A 15,655-nucleotide genomic window follows, 5' to 3' on the forward strand; every position below is an offset into this window, starting at 1 on the left:
CACGAAAGGGAGGCGTGTGCACTCCCACCAGTGTCCTCATGGTCTGGAAATATTCAATATGTGATAAAAGACCATATATTGAACATCAAGCTGCGTTCAGCATGGTGTTTGTTATGTTAATAAAGTTTGAAATGGTGAATACAGATTTCCACTATGAGGACGAGCCTGCAACAAATATTTATCCATTTTCTGGGCAATCAGGCATCAATTTCAAGAATCTCTACCAACAGTCGAATGAAAACTCTGCACTTTCAACACTTAAATCAAGCACATAGTACTAGTATGCCACATGAGTGTGGGTATTATTTTAGCTTTTGAAATATGCTGATCCAATATGAACCATTAAAAAAAAGGGGGAAAAAACCCAAACAATACAGATAGAGCAGCGAATCATCAAGAAAGAGTTATTGTGAAAAACACCCATTAACTAACCCCCCTGTGCATGGGAAGGTGTTAGCCAGTTCTGATATGTGGTTAATTTTGAATGAGGCATTTCACACCTTGTTGCATGTACTTCTAGCGTATGCAGTGTAGCTAAATCTTGCAAAAGCCATCTGGAGCGACTGAGTCAGACCAGTCATACAAGCATCAGCGTAGACTGACATCATTTTTCCACAATGCTGATACAGTAAAAGGTGTGATGATGAGCATTTCAGAGGGTGTGAAAAATATATATCACACCAAAACCAGTTAAAGGGTTTCGGCATGACATGACTGCTTGACCTTGGGTCATTACATCCAATGCTATCATGAAAAAAAACCTTTATGTTCTCTAGGGAGAGACAAAAAAATACCTTAAAGCAATAGTTGGAAGCTAACTGCATCCACATTATTGTATTATAAATGAGACAAAAAATCTGTGAAGAAAATCCTGTTCCTCTTTCTCCTGGTAGTTCTTCTTATGGCCTTTGGTAGAAACTAGCATGTTAGTTGGAAAACAGCAAATCAGAGCCGAGTAGTCCCTAACGCAGCTGTCAATAAGTGTTTGTAAGCTGCAGTCAAACTGTCAAACTAGGCAGCATTGATCAAATATAAATCAAGATTCCACCAAGATTCTATGGTATGTCATCACCGTCACACTGCCAACTACTAGCCTGGCATGCACACTACAGCGTTCTTGGTTATTTCTGTGGATCACTCTCATAATGCTATTATATGAATGCGTTTCTAAAACACAAAGAAAAGAGCCCAGTGGAGCCCTTCTCATGTGGCCTGAAAGAAATGCTGGGCACACATATTTTAACTGTAGTTTGTCAAAAAAAAAATTGTAGTAGTAGGCTACTACAACATCCTCAAAACCCATATTAATTTCTGTTGTTAAACAAACAAGATATGATGCGTTAATGTTAATGTCTTCATGAGCTTTGAATGAGTCAGTAGTTGATTTTTTAGCATTAACAAGATCCTGGCTATCTGTTTCCTGCTTGAACCTTTTATGCTATGTTAGGCTAACACCCTTTTGGTTGACAATCATCAGTTCTCACCAGAAATCTTATTTTGTTTAACAAAAATAAATGCTATTGGGATAATTAAAAAAAAAATCAATATAATCATATACAAATACACAAAAAGAGTCTCTAATGAACTTTATAAAACCTGCACTGAGTGGTCTGGATCGTCCTCTATACACCACTTTGACCAGTTAACTGAGGTTGTTGTCCACTAACCTGTACTGGTGGGCCTCTGGGGTCCTCCACTTGAGCCCACATTCCTGTGTAGAGAGGCCTGTGGAGGGGACAGCATCCCACTGTCACTCAGAGAGGCTGTGGCTGCTGCCAGGGCCTGGCTGCCCAGAGTCCCTCCTGGCTGGTACATGGCATTTGGATTGGATACAGGCACTGCCACATGCATGGAGAAGTTCTGCTGAGGCAATGCTGTGGGCTACAAGAGGGAGACAAACACACACAGAGGTTTACACACAAACACAGTAAAACACAAGGTTTAATGATAAATCTGAAGGGTCAGTGATTGTCATGGCATCATTAGCAGAGAGCTCCCCTTGAGGGTTTGCTTTCATAAACAAGGACACTGTGCATTTTCAACTCAGCAGCTGCTTCATAACAGAATATTTTAAGAAACATTTCTGCCCGACATCTGAGGGCTGTTGAGTGACACCATAGAGCCATCATAAAAGTTCATTCTCAATAACATCATACACACAGATCTTTGGTAATACTGCAACACACAGAACACACAGACACAAAAAAAACATGCATTCAGGTGATCACTTTGGCATTGCAGCAGTCAGCACTACTTTTGCCTTTTGAAATGCCACTGTGTTTCTCAGCAGAGCAGAGAGGGGTGGTGGGGATTCACAGCTACGAAAATTGTGACTCACTTGCATTTACCTACAAAGTGCTGACTGTGCAAAGCACAAGTGAGAATGACAGGTGGCAGTGAGAACGTTTCATCATAGCATTATCCAGTGAGCCGGCTTGGCCGTTATCATTAGTTTGTTAATGGCAAAGTGATGCTCTTCATGTCAGGAACATATAGAGAATGACTGCTTAGTATGCACCATGTTCTTGCACAGTTCTAATATTGTCACGCATGATAAGATCACAAAAGATTTGTGGTGTTTTAGCGGTTGAGCCAGTGTGGTGCTTGATGAGGGAAAGGGAGGATGTAAATGATAGTGTAGTGTTAGTGTGCTCTGGGAACACTTTACTGCTGGAGCTGTTTAGGCGTACCAGATATTTTATGCTAGAATGCACCGAGAGAGAGGTAATAGAAAGATTTAAGAAGAAAAACATGACATTATTACGGAACTGTGAAAATAAATCTATTTTTACTCTCTTTTGTGATATTGGACCTCGTGCAGCAACATTCTCTTAAATTTCTCTGATATTTTCTCTTAATTTTCTGATAAGAGAAAAGATAAGAGAGGTCAACTCCAGATGCACCAAACGCTCTTCACCACCCAAATCTCCTCCGACCAGGTGTGCTCAATAATGAATCCCACTGATCATAAGTCACCTGTTAGCACAGGTAACGCCCCCTAAACACTATATAAGGGCAGGTTTTGTGCCGTGTGCAAAGACTTAAATACATAGCCAAAACTGGAGAGATGACACCAAAAAGGTTGTAAGAAGTTCTGCTGAGTGAAATTTTTGTAGGCCTACTGTTAAATAAACTTAAACAAAGTGAATGTACTTCACATTCACTTTGCACATAATGAAGTACTAAAAGTAAAAGTGCACATACAAAAAGCTTTAAATAAATTTAATAGATCAAAATAATTAAAAGAATTAGAGGAAAAAGCAGGAAGTCCTCATACATACATATACACATATGTACATATGAGAAGCTGGAACCATAAAATGTCTTTTGCATTAAAAAAATAACTTACAAGATGAAGAAAATAGTAGTTCCAATTAATTTTCTAATTAACTGACTAAACTGTTTCAGCTGCACTTGTATATTGTCATAATTTTGGTTTGTGCACAAAAATTTTAATATGTAATGTCGTTACATAAAAGAAGTGAAGTAAAAAGTACAGTTTTTCCCTCCAAAGTGTCATGGAGTAGAGGAAGAAAATGGCATGGGATTAAAATAAACTAACATAAAAGTAACTAGTTACATTCCAGCTCTGGTCAGCAGAGGGATGGGAAGTAACTGAAATTACAGTGACTGGGACTAATGCACCAAGTATAGCAGTATCTCTTTAGCCCTGAAATTTAACAATCCAATTATTAAAATTACTCTAAACCCTCAAATAAATTTGATTAAATGATATTCATGCATTTGTCTTTAATGTTCCTGAAATATAGAGCTTATTTTTCCTTGTGTTGGACAACAATTTGTGGACTGTGAAGGCAAGATATTTTTCCCTTATCTTGGTAAGAGTCTCTGAACCACTTGTAAAATGTTCTCTTACCTAAGTGAAGAGCAAAAACAAGAAAACATTTGTTTATCCCAAAAATCAATGGGTACTAACAAAAGAAGAACAAATCGTAGATACGAGCAAAAATAAGAGAAAATTTGTTGTATACTGTTACTTGCATGAGGCCCAATATAGGATAAAAATTAGGTTTGAGATGAAAAAAAAACCTTGCAGGTCTTTATAATAAACACTTGTGATATGTGAGCACGTATTTACTGCATGTGTTTAAATAGAGACTGCTGTTTGATTAATGATAACATGACCATGATACTGGGGTGTAATCTTTCCAGCAGAAGCATGCAACATTTCACCTGTTCACATGAAATGTGATCTTATCAGGGTGTGCCAAAATATCAGTTGCAGAACAAATCAACATAAGAAACATATGCACGCCCAGTGAAGGGGGGCATTAATCTTAAGATAGAGTAGTTCTGAAAGAAGTTGACAGAAGTTCTGCGGGGGAGGTGGGGGGGGTAACAAAAAGAGGAAAAAGTTAAATGAAAAAAAGAGTGAAAATCCTTTGTGCCACAAAGCCAAGCAAAAACGTTGCATTTACAGTACTTACGATTTTATGATTTCTCATCATATTATCAAACTCCTCATTAATTTTTTTATACTTTTCTTCTGTGTGAGGAGTGAGGACATATGAGGCATCAGGGTCCGGGCTATCACAACCTCTGTGTTCTTTCTTGTTTAGCGCCTGTAGTGAACATCAACATAAAGACAAGGAATCAACACAAAACAGCAGGGGACAAAGGAAGTACTTACACCACAGCGCTTGTACATTAAATCACTCTCTTCGTTTAGTTTGCCGAAATGGTCGTCCATGAGGGGGCTGTGCCCAAAACAGTCTTCAGGATCAGGACTAGCACAGTCATTATGGCCTTTGTTTCTCAATTTCTGAAAGGAAATTGCACAGTTGAAAAGAAACAGTATGGTAGTAGTAGTGTTACCTAATATATACATTTATTCTGGAAAAATATAAAACAAATATATGTACAAAGCAAACATCTTCTGTGTGATTCCTTTTTCTTTTCAGTACAACATGAACAGCTGCTACACTGATACAAGGCTAAGCTGTGGCTCAATACAAGGCTCTGTACCAAGGGGAAACTGAAATGTCACTCTATATCCTTTCACCCCTCAGATGTGTTTAGAGAAACAAAATATTGTCCTCCTCCCTTTTCCTCTCCTTCTCCCCCCTCCTCCTCCCTGCCTCCATCCCTGTCTGTTCTTCCTCCTCTTGCTGCAAGTGTGTGTTTGCATTTTTCATTTTGTTTCAGTTATCATAAGCCACCCAGCTGGAAGAAACTCTAGCATAAGGAGATCCTACAGCAGCACACTTTAAGGCTGTCCCAGTCTGTAATACAGTATGGTTGTCACTTGTGGGATCTTATCAAAGTTAATGCATGTGGGGAAGTAACATGGATTATCAAATGTGGTCAAAGATGCCTATTTAAGTATGAAATTGAGCAATTATTGTGAAATCAAAGCGCCTGTAAGTACACAGGGTGGTGTGTTGTGGTGTTATAAAGAGCTTGTTCTAACTTCAAGAAAAAAAATGCAATAAAAGCAAACAAATAATAGCAGTTCTGTGCACTTTCTTACAGGCTGTTCTATGCTCCTCATTACAGCTCTGAATAGCGGTGTTAACAAGACTCGCTGACAGCATGTGACAGCATGTGATATCAAGGCAGCATACATCAAAACATGATTTATGTGTGGCTCGCAAGGTTTCTCTATCAGACTAGTGCAGGTCCGCAGCAGTGCCCTGCCTTGTCTGTGGGCTGCCTCGGAGGCCTTGCGTGTACAGGAAGGTCATTGACTCCTGTGGAGGCAGGGGTCAGAGTGTGAGGCAGGGGAGCGGGACCTACACACACTAATGAGACCTTACTCTCTGTTGCTGGTCTTCATCACCCAAGAAAGAAGAAAATGTGTGTGTGTATGTGTGTGTGTGTGAAAGAGAAAGAGAGTAGGAGTGTGTGTGGTGCATGTGTGCAATGTGTGTGTGGTGAAGGGCGGTTTCTACAGCTCTGACAGCGATGTGAACGTATGTTTAGGTCTGTGCAAGACAATGCGGCTAACCCAGCGCTTCTCACCACAACCTCAGTGTAAGTTACATTTCCTAAAACCTGTGCCATGGCTTTATGGGAGTCCTGCATAAAATCATTGCTCATTAAAACCACACAGTGCTAAATCCAACTCTGCTCAGTCCCATCTCCATGCATTCACATGCATATCATTTGTCAGGGATGTAGATTTTGTGCCACAAGAACAATGTCAATCTAGAAGTGTGCACAAAAATAAGGAAGTTCAGAAAAGAACCCACATCTCTTGAAACATAAGTGCCCAGAGGAGAGCGAGAGAGAGAGACATAAGTCTTGTGGATAATGAATGGCCTGCACTGTACCACAGATGCATTACTGTTTGGTGCGGTACAGAGCAGGGGCATTCTTCTCATTCTAAGAAAACGCCTTGCTGGTTCATTTCCTGTTTACTGAACGAACCCTCTTTAGTTAGGGTCCTGAAAGGCCTGTGTTTACTGGGGTTTAACTATGCACTTTCTCCACCAGCGAGCAAAAGATCTGATCTGAACCTGCAAATTTAGGCTCCAAACCTGCTTATTATGGGAATAGCTTGGGTCGGACTGGTTGCAAAATGGGCAGGGCTGCTCTACTTTCTACTTTCACAACAAGCTTGGCCAGCCTTCATTACACCGCACCCACTGGCCCAAGCCATTTAGGGAGGGGTTGTTGCAGCACAGTGGGTGAGCAGGAACCAGATAGCAGCAGACAAGGGCAGGCAGCGATCAGATCTGCTCCATGATACATTACATGAATCACTACAATATGTATTATCTTCAAAAGGATGATGGCGTTGTGTGTACATGCCATTTGGTGTGCAAGAGTTAATCGTCTCTGTGGCGTTCTAATGCATATATCATGGCAGGCCTGGGAAAGCATGGCTGTAATTCTTTGTTAAATGACTTGGCATGTTATGGGTGTCCCACAGACGCTGCCCACAGCTCCCAGTAAATGGATCACTAAATCAGCACATGGCCAAACAGGTGTCCCTCTTCCAAACACCTGTCAGGACCTGGCTCCCCGTACTGGCCAATCAGAGGCAGCCGCGCAGAGATATGGCCGTAGAAGGGACCACATGGAGCCCTGAAGGCCACCTGACCTCACATCAACTCTGCTCTTACATGTCTCTGCTGCAGACGACTCCAGACATGACAAAGTTCTGACCTAGAAAAAGGGGTAAACTTACTGAGACAATCAGGATGCAAAAAAAAAGGACTATTTTTTTCATAATGAATAGTTATATAAAAGCAACTTCTAAATGCTCCATACATGCTGAATCAAAATATGGGGTTTGCTCTTGTAAAAGTAAAGTTGGCTGCATGTGAATAGAGCTTAGGTTGGGATTTTTTCCAAAGCATTTCTAATGAAAAATATGGGCTGTTTGTTGCAGGAGGGGGGCTCACAAAGAGTATGGACAAGGGAACTTGTGTAATCTATTCACAAGGTCCTGAGAGGCTCACAAAGATGAGTGGGAACAAGGCCAGCTGCTATTTTCTCACAGCAGTCCAAACCTGTATTGATAGAAATTTTGCTCCTCAGATAAAAATGAGACTGTGAGTGGCTGACGTCAGAGCAAGCAGGCACCATTGTCTGTGCGTGTATGTATGTGTGACTATCAGGTTTTTTTTTGTTGTTTTTTTTTGTGAAACTTGAACTTCTCCTAAGAAAAAACATTTCCCATTGCAGGAAGGCTTATCCCGAAGAAAACATCTATATGCCATCTCCACCTGAGCCCTGACCATTAACTTGGCTGTAACCATGGAGAACATTCGGCACAGTAATTGGCTCTACAGTTTTGCAGTAAATGGTAAGTACAGAGTATAGTGCAGTGATAAGTAACCTTGCAAGTAACAATGATGTGATGACAATAGGAAATCTTTCTAAATATAGTGACTGCCTTAAGATCTGCTGAGGATAAAAAAAAATGTTTTTAAATGGCTCAGTTCTGAACATTAGATGTACTTTCAAGCATTGTATTCACATTTTTATTGCGAAATGGAAGCAAACACTATCCCATAGATTAAAAATAAAACCCAAACCGTTGCATAAGCCACCTACATCACCTGTTTCTTGAGAAGTACTTGCAGTGAAATGGGCCCAAGCAACGTACTCTGCTGCTGCGAGTCTTGGAAAACAACCTCGCTCTGATGCTCTCCCTCTCTTGTGTCAAGAGAGCTTTCTGCATTTAACTTATTCATGTACTGTACAGTACTGTACGTGAATAGAAGGCAGGGTGAAAGGAGAAAGATAGTGGTTTGGCATAAAAGCTGAACTTCAAAAATTGTGGGGGAGATGGCTGAAAGGAAGGCATGAAGAGGCTGCTTCTTCCATTGTGCCTGAATCACAGCACTATCGGTAGAGCACCACCTGACCTGCGACTGGTGCATCACTGCTCTGATTACAGGCCCAAGTTTTTCACGTTATGGCGACACGGGGGAAAATTACACAAAATGTTCCAAAAGTGGAGGACAACATGAATGTTTAATACATGCCGTGTTTATCAAAGTACATGGAGGCTATATTTTAACTGGTTGTTCTGCAGCGGCCTCCCCTCACCTCATTTCAGCCGGGACTCTCAGCCTCTCGCCCCGCAGTGCTGTGAATTAGCCCTTGTGCCCGCCGCTACACTAAGCAAGGTAGCGTGCTAATCCTCATGACATCACCATTGTGTCCAGGCCGTTCCATCTAATGTGCTTATCAAAGGGCTTCTTTGAATGTGAACGCACTACAAAATCAGCATGGGGAGGCGGCTGATAGGAAGGCTTTTATCTGCTGAGGAATATTTCTGCTCTTATATAACATCTTAAGAGACTTTCACTACCATCATGTTCCCTTTCCCCCTGTGGTGCTGTAGTCTTCACTTGAGGGGAATAAAAGCCTCTTTTGGTTTGTCTGTAGTGTGCCATGGCCCAGCACTGGGTTACTGTACTGTAAGAAATCTTCTCTGTCTCTTCATTTCCCACCACATATAGTAAGTTAGGAGTGAAGGGGGTATTACAGTAGATAAGGAGAACTCTGTCATTCCCAGACATATCTTGTTTAATCTCATGACCATTACACATTACTGACTGATTTGAGGATATGAGGCTAGATTCATGTCCTTCCAGTGCCTCACTCCATTGTCTAGTTACACAGCAGACAGGAAGAGCAGCGGGTGTGTTTGTGTGTGTGTGTGTTCGGGGGGGGGGCACACATTGTTGTCATGTAGCTAGACATAGTGACATTCAAGCCCACCTGCCACCAAAATGACAATGGACACATCACAGTCAACTGAGCTCAAGTCGTGACCTATAAATCCAAAGTGAGTCATGCTTATTAAAGGTCCAGTGTGTAGGATTTAGGGGGTATATTGGCAGAAATGCATATGATCTAATAGGTATGTTTTCTTTAATCTGAAATCACCTGAAAATGAGAGTTGGTGTGTTTTCCTTACTTTAGAGTGAGCTGTTAATATCTACATAGAGAGCAGGTCTTCATTTATGAAGATTGTCATGTTGCATCGCCATGTTTCTAAAGTAGCCCAATGGACAAACTAAACAATGGTTCAAGAAGAAAAAGCCAGAAGAGAACGGTGATATTTTTAAAAGATCTTTAAAAAATCTTTTTTAGTGTTGCTTTTTATTGATATTCATCTATTAACTATTATTTATACATTTAAGCCTGTTTCACAGTTTTACTACTTCCATTTTATTATTTTTGACATATTTATTTCTATTTTTACTTTGTGCTGTTATCTTTTTTTTTTTTTTTTACAATTTGAGTATTCTACTTATTTATCTTATTATTACTATTATCATTTCATTTTTTTTTCTATTTATAATTTTTATCCTGCCTATATGAGTGTATATGTGTGTATATGGTGTATATGGTGTATATGTGTATGCTATACTGTGCTATACAGTGCTATACATATAAAGTCTGACTGATGGATTGATTGATTCGTTTTTTAAGATTTTTCGTGTCTGCCTCCATATTATGAAGCTAATCTGCAACGAGCAGCGCCGGATTTACATTGATTTGTGAAGTGAAACAGCTATATCTAGTCTGTCTAGTAGATAAAATCACTAGGTCTTTTTTTTTTGGAGAGCAGGAGATCTCTGTGAATAAATCAGCTTCCAGTGGGAACCTCCTGAATGTCTGGATATTAGGTAAAACCAGTGAAAAACAGGTAAGCACACAATAGCATGTGTTGAATAAGCTGCCTGCAGTGACATGCCACATAGCATCAGAAATACATTAATATGTAACATGAAACTGCTTGATTCTGTGTTTTTACCAGTTTAATTTACCGTGTCTGTTTTGGAAAGGAGGAGACCTCTGTGGATAATTCGGCTCATGGTTAAAACTAAACATCAGGATCAGATAAAGGTGAGCATAGATTAATTTCTCAGAGGAAAGGTGTAAATACACAATAGCATGCAGTGGGTGCTATACGGGTGCTGCCCGTCTTTGAGACACCAAACTGCATTGGAGATGCACTGATTTGTCACATGAAACTGCTATTCAGTGTTGTTAGTAGTTTTAATCACCAGGTCTGTTTGTTTTGAAAAGGAAGAGACCTCTGTGGATAATTTGGCTTCTGATAAAACCTCCTGAACAATGAACACTAAAGGAATGTTAGGTTATTGTAATCTGAAATTCACAGGTAGACGCCACCAAATCAACCTAAATTTTACACACTTCACTTGTAAATCTAAAAAAATGATAGAAACAACCAAAAACAAACTGATTATCATTTATATTGTATACTGCAAATGATAACCTGCATGCGACTAGCTGGCCAATTAAAAATAGCCCATCCATTTTACTGGCAATTGCTGTGCAGTGAGCGGTCCCTTCAGAGCTTTCTGCTCTGAGACTGTGGTGAATGACTGATGTGACAAAGCTATTAGCCGCCACAGTGAGAGGGAACAGTCTCAATCAGCGGACTGCATATTTTCAGTATAGACAGGAGGGAATTCAACTACAAATTGAGGATAAAGGCAAACCAATGTCATCATTATCTACAGATTAAGGAGAATGAGAACACACTCCCTGTTTCCACTCCACACAAAGAAAAGGTGGCACACATTAAAAACTGATCAGAGGGAATTACAATTCAGACAAAAACATCAACATACAGATTATTGAAAATCTTTCCAAGCGTTTCTGTTCCCTGTGTCTCTGTCTCCCGCCCTCTCTCTCTGGTCATTGAGTGGATCATTAGCTGTCAGGGCCCTTGAAACCATACCCCCAACCCTGAACTCCCATTCCTGCTCGCCTCTAAAATATTCATAAGGACACTTAGAAGTTCCGATAAGGCGAGTACGGAGGGCTGGGGGGCGTGCGGCAGAGAGGGCAGGATGTGCCAGCAGGACTTCTGTTCTGCAACACTCTATACCCAGACCACAGACCTGTCCTCATCAATCTGAGACACAGCAGCCTCCCTCTTTGCCCCCAGTCAGGGGAAGTTGGCACAGTGCCAGCTAACCCCCACACCACCACCCCCACCCCCACCCATCCCAGCAGGCTTTGCTCTGTCCTCGCCTCTGGGCAGGAGGGGTTGGCCGCACAGCACGCACAGTGGGAGGAGGGGGGCACAAGGGCAAGCTGATTGTTGCACGACCAAACTCACAGAAGCCGCTGTGTACGAAAGCAAGGTCTCGTTTCAGCTCAGCTCACAAGGTCACTGAGGAAGGACTCATGGCTTGTAGTTCTGATGATCTTTAACATAGTATCACTGTTGCTCCGGAACTAAGTGCAAACCAAATTAGGTCAGCTCCATCTTTGACCTATTTCATGTGGTTCAGACCACAGTTTTGACAGGTATGTAGTTTAAACTCAGTTTTTAGAAACTATCTTAATGCACTATTAGGTGCCATCCAACACATTCGTATTGTAAAGAAGCAATGTCATTCCTTTTCCTGATAGCGCTGGGACAATCAAAATATGAGGAATTATGACAGTATCCAGCTTTCTTACAGACAAGGCCAAGTCAAATTCAAGGACTTTTTCAAGCTCTCAGTTTTATTCTCTAGGGCAAAACTGTTTTCTCCAAAGACCATCTATCTCACTGTTAAGGAGCAGAAAAATAACTAATGCTGACGATGTTTCAGAGTGAGTGTTTTGCTGTCTGGTGAAACATCCAGGCGCAGACTATCTACAGGCGTTTACCACCCTGTTGGCTCTCTGTTCTCATACTGCTCATACAGCTTGAGTACTTAATTGTAAGAACAGCCGGTCCTTAAAATATTCTCTAATATGTTTCACAAAATAACTTATCCTTCCTCCTACTTCCCTCTGTTCTTCTCTCAATTTTATGCACATATTTTTTTCAATGACCAAGTACCATTTTTTAAAAATTTATATTTATTTATATATTTTTATATTCCAGTTCTTGAATTTCTGAATTCCAAACTCAAGTACTTCAAGCACCCCAAACATGCTACACATACAATTATTCTTCTTGCATTCATCACTGTTGCATCTTTCATTTGAATTGTTTTGGCAATTATGTATATTGTCATATCAACAAGGTGAAACTTTTAAAAAGTTTTATGCCTCTGAAGAACAAAAAGATGAAAATTAATGTGTCAACACTGATCAGCAACAATCAAAACGTATAAAAAGTACACTGTATAAAGTTTAATTATCTTGGACAGCCTTGTAATATAAAAGGATTTATATCAGAAAAAAAGATGTATAATATATATAATAGTAATGTTTAATTTATGTGACAGACTTTATGAAATGAATGTCAACATCAATTAGTTTGAAATCGATAAAATGTTTTATTAAAATGGTTTAATTGGCTTTTTTTTGTTCTGTTTATGTGAACAACAGCAGTAGAGTGACACATCAGACATCTTCATCTTTTGCTGATGCATAAAGGAGAAAGAGACCACTTTTACGTACATTTCTCGGGGCATTTAAAAAAATTATAAAATGAACAAGTAAAACATTTTGAGAACCAGATCAAACTAAAATGAACTTAATGTGGATTTTTAGTTTTTGCTCCAAGATGTGGCTTAGTAATAAAGGTGTCCATCATGTTGACTACATGACTTAAAAATACCTGGCCAATCACACATTTATCAGAAGCATTTTAGAATGAACAGATGTTTTTACAGAAAGGTGAACTATGTTAACCTGCTTTAACCCGCCTGTACCTTCAGCACTGTGCGAGGCAAAAGTTACTTCCTCAGAAATTGGCTCAATTGTCTTCCTTAACTTATCCATGTTGGTAGTTTCTCAAACTTAACATCTGTCAGCTAGACATTGGCTCCAAGAATTTTTTTGCAGAAGTCTGATATTTCACAGACAACTTCAAAAAAGAAACATTTTTTGAATAAGAATTGGGTAAAAAAAAGAGTGTAATTTATCTTTAAAAAAACAACTTGTACATCTTTTCTCCGGCAAATAAACTGCTATGTTTTTAAGTTTTGAGAGAGAGCATATCTAATGTTAGACCTTAGAGTATTAACTCATTTGCGCCAGTGGAAACAAATGTTTAGAAGAAGGCAGTGTGGCTTGTGGTCTTTTGTTTTTGAGTCTCCTTTCACTACATGCTCTCTTAGGGACCTTCGATTTGATATGAGACATATGCCATGTAGTTGAGAGGGTGGAAAAAAAGCTCTGACGTCGATGAAGTACGACATGTGCTAAAAGCAAAAATCTCTTAGCGGTAACCTGGTAACAAGCATCATCACACTGGAGAGCAGAGGCATAATACAACAATGAGTTGCAATACATGACAGGTTTGAAATACACACAAAACCAGACCTTGATAATGGAGTGAAGCCACTCAAAAGACAAAATCCCATATCTTACATGATAACAAGTTTAATTTCAGTAGTCAAACTACATGTTGAAAAATTAAAGGTCATTACTCTGTCATCGGGTAACAATTGCTGTGTGTGCCACAGCAGAGGACACATATTACAGAACAGTATGTGATACACTTGCATGAACATTACAACTGTTTCATTATACGCAGAAAACTACAAAAGAGGACTGGTGACCCTTTTTCACTAAAAGCCCAAAGGAAAAGGAGTCCTTGTCCTACAAAAAGGGACACTTTGAAACCCAGCATGTTGCTCGAAACAGAACCATTAATTCTGCTTCACTCAGTGTGGCAAGAGAAGACTTTTCAGACAACTCTCACCAGTCGGTTCCATAAGAGATATCAATATTAAGATGCAATGTGCACAGGGGCGTAGCACCAAATTCAGGGACCTATGCATAATTAGTGTCTGTGGGCCCCCTACCCTTCCTCTCTTAACCCATGTGTCTCTAAGGGGCCGATTACACGGAGACGCAACGTGCCATGCAGGTTAAAATATTTAGACTTTTATGCGTGCCCAAAAACCACCAGAAAAGCACGCTGTGTATGAGATTTAGATGAGAAGATGGATTTTACTTCAGTTTCATGTCTGTGTACTAAGACACAGGTAATAGACCCAGGAGGCAATTAGCCAAGTTTAGCATTAAGACTGGAGACGGGGGAGCAAATAACCTGACTCCACCCATAATTAAAAAAAAACTCTCCAACATCTGGAAGCTTTCTACTGAACATGTTATAACTCAGTTGTTTGATGTTTATGTGAACAGAAAAGAAAAAAAACAACTGTTTTGGTTCCTCCTGATAAACAACAGTTTATCCATATGCACAATAATTCTGTGCAGTGTCTCTGGGTATACAGTACAAGTTGTGTACAATGGTAGCGAACCTGGTAAATTCACGAGACAACAAAACCCAAATATTATATTATACTGTATATAAAATATTATCACATCATACACAGAATGTATACAAGTCAAAGGGGCCATGGTGAATTTTCTGTGTACTATGCAAGTAAAACAACATACCATAACTGTGAGTAACATTATCAGAGGTATTGCTGCTGCTATAAAAGACAACGCTTTTCTCTGTTTTCACTATAGCATTTCTGAGATATTTATTTTTAACTTGTCCTACTGCACTTGTCTGAAAATAGACACTGGTGTTGTATGAAAAGCCAGTGTTTGTTTTGACAAGCAACACAACTTAACTGTGGACCTGACCTGGACTGAAATACAGGCCCAAAGGTTGAATGCTTGCTCTCAGGTATACAAAACACTGTGTGCACCGGAAATAGGAAGTCGCTCATGTGATTATATGAGGATAGGATTTAGAAAAGGAACTCAGCAACACAAGTGAATGGCTGCCCATGCTATTGCTTTACCATCATCTCCAGAGACAACACAGTGACTGACAGGCTTAGTATTCATGTGGCAACAAGGAGAATACACTGAAGAAGAAACCTCATCCTGATCACAAAGCAGCATCATGAAGAACTTACATTTCCATTTATTTAAATAAAAAATTCATACTTAACATAATACCATCATACATACACATACTATCAATCTGCAATACTGCGTGTGACCTACAGTCAAAATAAAAATATACGAAATCATTTTAATATCACTCCAATAAATCACTGGAGCCCAAAAGTGCACATACTTTTTTATCTGTAATATTAAAAATGGGGCTGGCAGAATTTCACGTATATTGAAAAGCCCTGAAAAATCAACATCAATCTAATAAGTCTATGTCAACAGCCATGACATTTGATTTAGCTTAAAAAGGATTTCTCATCACAACAGCTGAGAGCTCTGTGGTGAAATACCAAAAAGGAGAATATAGTGATATGATGATGGCAAAGAG

The 15,655-nt window shown here is 39.7% G+C and overlaps 1 protein-coding gene across 10 annotated transcripts in view; it reads right to left on the minus strand.

Annotated features, from left to right (window-relative positions):
- The window catches only part of mef2aa (myocyte enhancer factor 2aa), an 81,031-nt gene that overhangs the window by 16,542 nt on the left and 48,834 nt on the right, over nt 1-15,655 (minus strand). For 4 of the 10 annotated variants that reach the window (XM_088080604.1, XM_088080602.1, XM_088080605.1 and 1 more), the window contains exons 4-6: nt 4,652-4,783; nt 4,449-4,583; nt 1,668-1,881 (exon numbers count right to left, since the gene is read on the minus strand). In XM_088080604.1, the coding sequence (XP_087936730.1) occupies nt 1,668-1,881; nt 4,449-4,583; nt 4,652-4,783 (481 nt within the window). The remainder of the gene's footprint in view (nt 1-1,667; nt 1,882-4,448; nt 4,584-4,651; nt 4,784-15,655) is intronic. The other 6 variants (XM_088080608.1, XM_088080609.1, XM_088080606.1 and 3 more) reach the window with 2 other exon arrangements.

Source organism: Plectropomus leopardus, chromosome 7 (genome assembly GCF_026936395.1).
Source record: "Plectropomus leopardus strain MGB_pleo_1.0 chromosome 7, ASM2693639v1, whole genome shotgun sequence".
Classification (NCBI taxonomy): domain Eukaryota; kingdom Metazoa; phylum Chordata; class Actinopteri; order Perciformes; family Serranidae; genus Plectropomus; species Plectropomus leopardus.